This window comes from Magnolia sinica, chromosome 6, assembly GCF_029962835.1.
Source record: "Magnolia sinica isolate HGM2019 chromosome 6, MsV1, whole genome shotgun sequence".
Classification (NCBI taxonomy): Eukaryota; Viridiplantae; Streptophyta; class Magnoliopsida; order Magnoliales; family Magnoliaceae; genus Magnolia; species Magnolia sinica.
The window spans coordinates 27,229,698-27,238,501 of record NC_080578.1 but is presented as its reverse complement, the minus strand read 5'-3'; the positions used below and the strand labels follow the sequence as shown (position 1 = coordinate 27,238,501).

Sequence of the window (8,804 nt, the reverse complement as noted above, 5' to 3'; positions counted from 1 at the left end):
GCCATGGATGAGATGAAGTATAGGTGTCTAATATTACTGATTCTTTTTAATTATAAGCAATCCAAAACATACCCTAACAAATAGATGGATCAAATTGTTCATTAGACCTATTATTTTGTAAATTATGCAGACTGACCATATTAAAGATCATTGATCAAATGGCTCATGTTAGTCTGGATTATATTTGGACTCTCTTAAGTGTCCCAATGCAACTAGGAGCACTAGTGCTATGTGAGAGCACTGGGCTCTCTCAATTTGAATGTTTTTTTTTTTTTTTTTGGCATATCCCTTTCATCCACAGGTATTACATGTGTGTTTTTATTGCAAATGTCTTTATTCATTTTGAATAATGGTGATCCACTTGATGATTGAATGAGCTGGGCTGAGCCACTTGTCATTGGCCCCGGTGCAGCCAGGGCTGTAGGGTCGACCTAGTGGCGCGATTGTGACCCCCAACCACCCGAAGCACTAGATTACAAAACTATGGTCCCAACTGAACAAATTAAAAAGCCTAGCAGATGGTGCATATCCTCATGTAGAAGATACTCTTAACTAGTAATTCCTCATAAATGTGGACGACTAAACTGTCAAAATGTTAATAAAACAGAGAGCCATATCCTTCTAAGCAATTTAAGAAAAATAATAATAGCAATAACCCCAACAAGGAAAAGAACAAAACAAAGTAAATAAATTACAATTGCCCATTCTACCCATTCCCACAACAATAGAAGGAAAAAAAAAAACCCTAAATAGTCACACACATTGCCAAATTAACTGCTCCAACCAACCTTAGATGCAACCATTACTAACATCTAGACTACTTTATGTGAACCCACTTACCCCTACTTGGGACCCCATCATGCACCACAAACAGTAAGTAATGGCCCGGCGGTGCCAAGTTCGGTGTCGCCGGAGCTAACCCGTCGATGGCGTATGATCTAGAATCCTGATGGATACGATCGACAGCCAAGACCAACAACCTTTGGTTCATGGAGTTAGAATGCGTCGTAAATGACGGTGCAACCATCGTCACATAAATTCCATTGGTGTCACCCTTCTTCGACTCAAATTCAATCGAAAATCTCTGCTTATAAGTGAGATTTGTCCCAGGTTTCACAAATGTGATTTTCGGGCGGGGAATCGTCGGACTCAAATAAGGTGGAGAGAAGGTTTCTAGGCTCAATTCAGTCGGGTAAAGCACGTTGGTGAAGCTGTAGCCACTATTAGGATTACTCCCTCCAACTAAAACCCGACCGTCAGGAAGCAAATGCGCGGTAGAGTGATAAAGCCTTGGAATTTTCGACGGGTTCAAGGTCTCGAACCCACGAGCCACATTCTCAGATAGTTCAGTCCGGTAAAGGACTGGTGTGAGTACAGGATCTCTCGCCACACCCCACCCAGAGGTCCCTTTCTCTGCACCGTTGATTATAAGTACATCTCCGGTCGGTAGAATTATCATATCGCTCATCACTCGTCTCATCGGCATTTCCTCCATTTCCCATTTGGGCGACACGTCGGTAATCTTCAACCGGCCACATGTGTTGGAAGCTGGCATGAATATCCCTCTATTTGCATTGTAATTTGAATCCGGTAGCGCGCCGCCACAGATTAAAACCTCAGCTTTCACATTCTTATCACTGAGCAGAACTGGAAGGAGAACTGAAGAGCCTGCGCTGGGGTAGTTTCTAGAGTATCCGCCGGGAATTGGTTCGAATTCTCTAACTACTTTGTGGTTTATGTAGTCGAGCAAGATCGCACGGTCGTTTGCGAAAATGAAGAGATTTCCGTCTGGTGATAGATGAAGAAACGGGTAGAGATTGTTCTCCGCGGACAATCCTCTCGTTTCTCTCAGAAATGGAAGCTTAAAAACTGACTGATCTGATTTCGAAGTCTTGGGGATAAATTCGTAATTGAACTGGTCCCGACCGCCGACGACTATGATCTTGCCACTTGGAAGAATCTGATTCGATGCGTACCATCTCCTTACAGTTAGGCCATTCTGAATTTCGAACCAATCACAATCCTTGCAGGGGGAGAAGGTCCTTATCGAACGATCTCCATCGTTGAAACCTCCGCTCTGGATCAACGTGCCATCAGGAGCCAACGCACCTGACGAGCACCATGTGTCGGTTTGGACGGTGAGTGGACGTACGTTGCGGTTGTTGGGATCGAATTCGATTGAATGGGCGTAGCAATCGGTGGTGAGCGCTTGATCGTGTGAATCGTGGCGGCATTTACCATGAGGCAATGTGATGTTGGATGGGCCGAAATCGGTTCGATCAAAGGCTATGATCATGTCGTTGGGTAAGAGGGCCATGTGCATGGCTGAAATGCCGAGATTTTTCTTCACGACCTTCCATACTCCTTTGTTACTACTTTCACTACTATATGAACGGCTGAAGAATGAGACTACAAGAAAGAGAGAAAAAAGAATAGATGATTTCATGGCTGTTTTTCTCTGCCTTCTCTCTTTTGGGGGGGAATGCTCGTGGCCTTTAAATCAACATTAAAGTGGGCCACCCAACAAAGATACAACCAATCGATTTAGTATTCAATCAATGTATAATTGCTTTTGAAAGCGTGCTTTTTAGAGGAATGGTTATTACTCTGGAATACGGTAAAGGTTCATACTCATGCACTAATAATTTGTCTACATTGAGTAGATTCCACTCAAATCAAGCCGTCCAAATGTTGGGCACTAAATGAGTCATAGGTTAACAGTCTGGTTGATTGGTGGACATCTCACAGACGGCTAAAACGAGATGATTAATCTGATTTTGGGGTTATGACTTATCTACAGTGGGACCCACAATTTTGATGTACGTGTGTGACGCACTGTGCATTTTCCGAGTGCATGCGTATGAACCGTCACACTCTTTCAGAGTATTATTGAAAGATTATTACTCTTAAGTATGAAATATTACTTTATTCTAATGTATGCATGATTGAAAACAAGTGGGTGCGAGCACAAATTCCCTTCCCTTCTTTAATAGGCTCTTTTTATCTTTTTTTTTTTTTGGAAAGTATATATCTTTTCCGAGACATGCATGTGCGGAAGGCTCTGAAGATAGTTTACCATCGTTTTGAAGATGGTGATGGCTCATCTCTTCTCACATGGCATTCATGTAGGCTATCCAGACCATCCAAATTGTGGTATACATTGTGGATGGAGCATATTCTGAAGTCACGCTGATAAATCAATCCCAACCATCTAATGATGGGTAATAAAAATGAATGGTTGAAAGTAACACTGTGAGTGTTTCAAATTCTAAGAGCAAAGATGTTTACTATTGTATTATCAGAGTCAACTTTTTGGCTGTGCTATATTAATAATTAGTTTTGTAATTTGGACGCTCTGGATTGTCGTAAAAAGTATACTATGTGTAGGATTGAAAAGTCCCCGTCATTTTTAAATAGTGGTGAACTATTACACTGCTGCATGTGGACTCTAGAATGTCTACGACCTTTGGGTGGTCCACGCACGTAAAAGATAGGATGTCACGTAGCTGATGGGAGGCGGAGGAGGGAACGGGACTTCTAGCGGCAGCGCACAGCGGCCGACGTAATGTTCGTTCGGGGTATCTAGGAAGATAAATCAAGCGGGTCTCACGTGGTCTTCTTATACAGACCATTGGTAATTTCTTTGCTCATGCGAGCGTGGCCCACCTAAAGGTCTGATCCTGTGAGAGGATCATGACCGCAGGGCACACCTAATAAACGGAGAAGATATCAAAACAGATTGTGTCGTGAAAAATGCTCCGCAACATCTAGAAAATAAAAAACACAACCGGAGCATCTCATCACCCTCGATCATGCCTGAACCATTTTACGTTTCGATGTGATATATCTTAACCTCTAACACTCCAGGTAAAAATATTACACACTTTTATACATAAATGTCATAACTTATTTTACCGTCTCTGACGTGATACTAAAGAAAAATCATAATTTGTTATTTAAAAATTTTAAAATCATTTATGTAGGAAAATGAAAATTTTAAAATTTTATAATTTTTCAAAACCAAAATTTTAACTGATTACAAGTGTACGACAATAGGTGAGGATGATGTGTTAGCTGGGAACAGGGTGTTATTCTTACCGTAGGGCCTCCCTTGATGAGATGTATATTCACTCTGGCCATTTTCTTTTTTAACCCATTTTAGGACACGTTGCCAAGCATTAAGAATATCAAAATCTTAGGTGGACCACACCACAAGAAACAAAGCTGAATGAAGCACTTTAATCATGTCTGTAATATATATATATATATATATATTTTCCATCGATCTGGTTGATAAGGTTAATCAAAACTGGATGAAGGGAAATATATAGATTATCTATATCCAGAGCTTAATATTTTAATTATCATTCAACACTTTTTTCAGTTGTGTGGTACACCAAAGATTTGAATCTTCTTAAATTTTTAAGAAAATGTAATTAAATGGCATGGACATGAAACTCATTCATCAAGGTGGGTCCCACATGGTAATTTGCTCTCTATATAACATTGCCACATCGCGTCCTCATTCTTCCTCTAGTGGTAGACTCTCGGAGTTTCAACTCCCGGTCAAGAGTTCGAGTATCCAGTGAAATTCCATTAGCGTAAGCTCCTGGGGTGTGTGTGTGCGCGTAAGAAAAAATAAAAATAAAAACATCGCCACATCTTCACTTTGACCGCGCCATTTCCGTCGGCAGGCCCATGCCAGCTCTGTAATCGCAGGACGCGACTTGGTTGTGTCCCTGGACAATGGAACTTCCTGTGGTCGGAAGCTATATGGCGCCCACAGATATGTGCATGATAAATCCATCCCGTCCATCCGTTTTTAGAGATCACAATAAGAAAGTAACATAAAAATGAGGTAGATCCAATTATTATGTGGGTCACACCACACGAAAAAGATGGGATTGAGCACAAACCATTGCAAACTTTGTGGGGCCAAAGAAGTTTTGTACCAGGATGATATTATTTTCTACAGTGTATGTGAGTGTAAGAACCCAATGAACGGTTTGGATGGCATATAAACATCATGTTCACATGTCACATCCGTATTCGCATGCATGGAGAGGCTTTGTATTACGAAAACTATAAAAATAAAATAAATAAAAGAAGGTAAAGGCTTTTAATGCCATTGCTTTTAGCTAAAACATTTCTTGGGTGGAGGAAGACTCTGCACGTAGTAGAGTTGTTTCGTTCCTTTTCATTCATTTTCAAATAAACTAAACTAAACTTTTATACTCTGCGAGAGAATGATAGACGATATACAGGCACTTAGAAATTTCCTATACATTACTTACGTAGCATACAATTAATTCAATTAACCAGAATTAACACTTAATTTATTATCTGAAAATTGGATAAGTGGTCATCCAACGGTTAAAAATGAAAATATTCAGTGGGACCTCTTTCGAATAAAATGAAAATATACGGAATTAGCTGACTTAGAGACAGTAAATTCTACATTTTACAATTTTCCAGTTCAATTTTAGTTCATTTATGCCACGTGTACAATTTCCTAGATCGTGAGTATCAAGCGCAATGCTCCACCGGAGTATCAAATCACCTCCTCTTTTCTAGTGGTGGTAAAAGAACTTTCCGTATAACTCACACCAACCTTTACACGCATCAAAATGGGAGGTTATTTAGTACGGCCCTGACAGTGGGGTCCACCTTCGTATATGTGTAGTATATCAAGTTGTCCATCCAACACGCATCAAAACGGGAGGTTATTTAGTACGGCCCCGACAGTGGGGTCCACCTTCGTATATGTGTAGTATATCCAAGCTGTCCATCCATTTTTCTAGCTCATTTTAGTGCATGAGCTCAAAAATGAAGCTGAAACAAATCTCAGATGGGCCACCCTATAACAAACAGTGGTGATTGAATGCCAACCATTAAAAACATCCCAGGCCCACAGTAATGCTTATGCTCCATCCAACCTGTTGGCAAGAAGTTTTTAATTATCAACCACCAATGTTTGTTGTAGTGTAATCCACTTGAAATTTAGATATACTTCTTTTTATCGTTTCATAAATTAATTTTGGAGAATGGATGGACTTAGTCGATGAAACTATATATATATATTGAGATAGGACCACGTTAAGGACTGCACATAACCCGCTCCCATCACAACACGCCAGCTTGGCATGTGTCCGAAAAATCTGAGGAGGACCCTATGCAAGCTTAAACCTAGTCCACTCATCAGCAGGTCCACCCCTACACGAAAAGAACGGACGTCCCGAACACTTGCCAACGGTCTAAATTCAACGTTGACACGTCACCGGCATAGTTATGGATGCGGATTAGATACTGACAATGTCAGTAGCTAAATCGCCACTGAAGTGACGTCACCAAGCTCTGTGGGCCCTACCATGATGTATGCTTGGTATCTACACCGTCCATCTATTTGAAGAGATCATTTTAGGGACCGAGCGAGAGAATGAGGCAGATCCAAAGCTCAAGTGGATCCCACTATAGAAAACAGTGGGAACAGTGACATCCACTGTTTAAAACTTCTCAAGGTCCACAGCAGTTTTCGATCAAGCTTATATTTGTTTTTTCACTTCATCTACCTCTGTTAACTTATGAATAGCTTGGATTCCACTGTTTAAAACTTCTCAAGGTCCACAGCAGTTTCCGATCAAGCTTATATTTGTTTTTTCACTTCATCTACCTCTGTTAACTTATGAATAGCTTGGATATCAAGAATACATCATGTTGGGTCTTAGAAATGTTTCAACGGTGACTGTCGCTGCCCCACTGGTTTCTGTGGTGGGGCCCACTTGAAACTTTAGATATATCTCATTATTTTGTTCATGCCATAAAACGATCTCTCCAAATGGATGGATACAACACATATATCATGGTAGGTCCACATAGCTTGCTGATGTCACTTCAGTAGCGATTTGGTACCTAATCCGCGTCCCATGGTTATTGGACCGCCCTGGTTTTCGCGAGATGCAATTTCACCTTAATGTCCACCTAACGTAAGGGGACGCGGATTGGATACCGACAAGGTGAGTAGCCAAATCCCTACTGAAGTGACGACGTCACCAAGTTCTATGGACCCCACCATGATGCATGTGTTGTATTCACACCGTCTTAACATTTTTAAAGATCGTTTCATAGCATGAGAAAAAGAATGATATAGATCTAAAGTTCAAGAGGACCCACCATAGTAAACTGTGGGGGCAGTCACATTTATAGGGCCCACCATAATGTTTTTTTGAGATCCAACTTATTCATAAGTTAACATAGAGATAGATGAGTGAAAACATAAATATCAGCTTGACGGGAAACTTCTGTGGCCCACCATAATGTTTTTTTGAGATCCAACTTATTCATAAGTTAACATAGAGATAGATGAGTGAAAACATAAATATCAGCTTGACGGGAAACTTCTGTGGCCCCTAAGAAGTTTTAAACGGTGGATGTCACTGTCACTACTGTTTCCTATGGTGGGGCCCACTTGAACTTTAGATCTATATCATTATTTTCCTCATACCATTAAACGATCTCTACAAATGGTTGGACGGCATGGATACAACACATGCATCGTGATGGGGTTCACATAGCTTGGTGACGTCACTTCAATAGCAACAAATCGCTACTGACCCTGTCAATATCTAATCCGCGCCCACATAGGGGTAATATTTTAACCTTGGAACACGGGCTGTCGTGTAAAGGTTCATGTGAAGAAGGATGAGTGTGGAACCACAGAACATGGGAACATGGAGAATGATATGGCGAACCTTGGAACATGTAAATGGCACATTACACGTGCCACATAAAATAGCAATGAACTGTCCATCGAGTTTTCAAACATACATGCCATCCAATCCTAGCCATTGAAATTCTGCACATGTGGACCATTAATCATTTTGGTTTTGACCAAGGATTTGATAATCCAATCTATTTCTTTTTTAAAAAAATATATGCCACTCGAAGTACGGTCCATTAGATGGAAGGTTCCGATTGATAGGCTACACTGCCACGTGTACTGTAGAGGGACGGCATGCGGCTTACCATATTCCAGCGATACCGGATCTACCATATCATTTCCGTGGAGTTAATTTCCTTCGTTTGGTTGCGATGGTAGAGATCACGCGGTTCGAATCCAGCTCATAGGTGACTGGATGTGCATGTGCCTACGGAGGTTTAGAAGCTCCACGCGCACGTACACATATTTCTCCGCAGCAAATATACTAACCTGGCGAGCATGTCAGTAATCTGAGCCGTCTATAAAATGCCACTCACTATGAAAATGAAAGATTGTCAAGTTCCTTGCACTATACATTAATTCTGTTGTAGGGGTGACCCACCTGACGGATGGACCAGCTTGGCCTGGAGTATATTCAACCTCACGGTGGGATGGACCTTATGAACTGATCAGGTGTCTGAGTAACCTCTCATTCTGCTACATGTGCGTGGTGTGGAGGTGTGTGTGGAGAGGATGAATGTGGGGCTAGCAAATCCCTTTCTGTGATGTGGTCCGTTGAGCACTCGAGCGGTTGTGCACATGCGTGGTACTTTGCACGGAAAGATCCGACCTAGACCCGAGCAGATGCCTCATGTTTTTCTTATGATGAAGAACCGAAATTGCCCACCACACCTGCTTTCTACGCAGCAGTTAAGCAGGTAAAATGCCCTCGGACCAGCGTGTTGTACGTGTAAATAGAAAACGATTGCGTATTGACTATTGAGTACGCTATAGTAAACTCTGTGGGGGCCACATATGATGATGTGTCTTATCAACACCGTTCATCTGTTTTAACAGATTATTTTAAGGCATAAGACCAAAATTGAAG

General features: G+C 41.3%; 1 protein-coding gene across 1 annotated transcript; it reads right to left on the bottom strand.

Annotated features, from left to right (window-relative positions):
- Window positions 1-794: 794 nt before the first annotated feature.
- On the bottom strand, window positions 795-2,493 carry LOC131248597 (aldehyde oxidase GLOX1-like). The gene has a single exon (XM_058248942.1). The coding sequence runs from the start codon at window positions 2,444-2,446 to the stop codon at window positions 818-820; it is 1,629 nt and encodes a 542-aa protein (XP_058104925.1). The 5' UTR covers window positions 2,447-2,493; the 3' UTR covers window positions 795-817.
- Window positions 2,494-8,804: the final 6,311 nt, after the last annotated feature.

Coding starts and splice junctions, on each gene's coding strand:
- LOC131248597 (XM_058248942.1), bottom strand. CDS start 2,446: ATGAAATCATCTATTCTTTTTTCTCTCTTTCTTGTAGTCTCATTCTTC.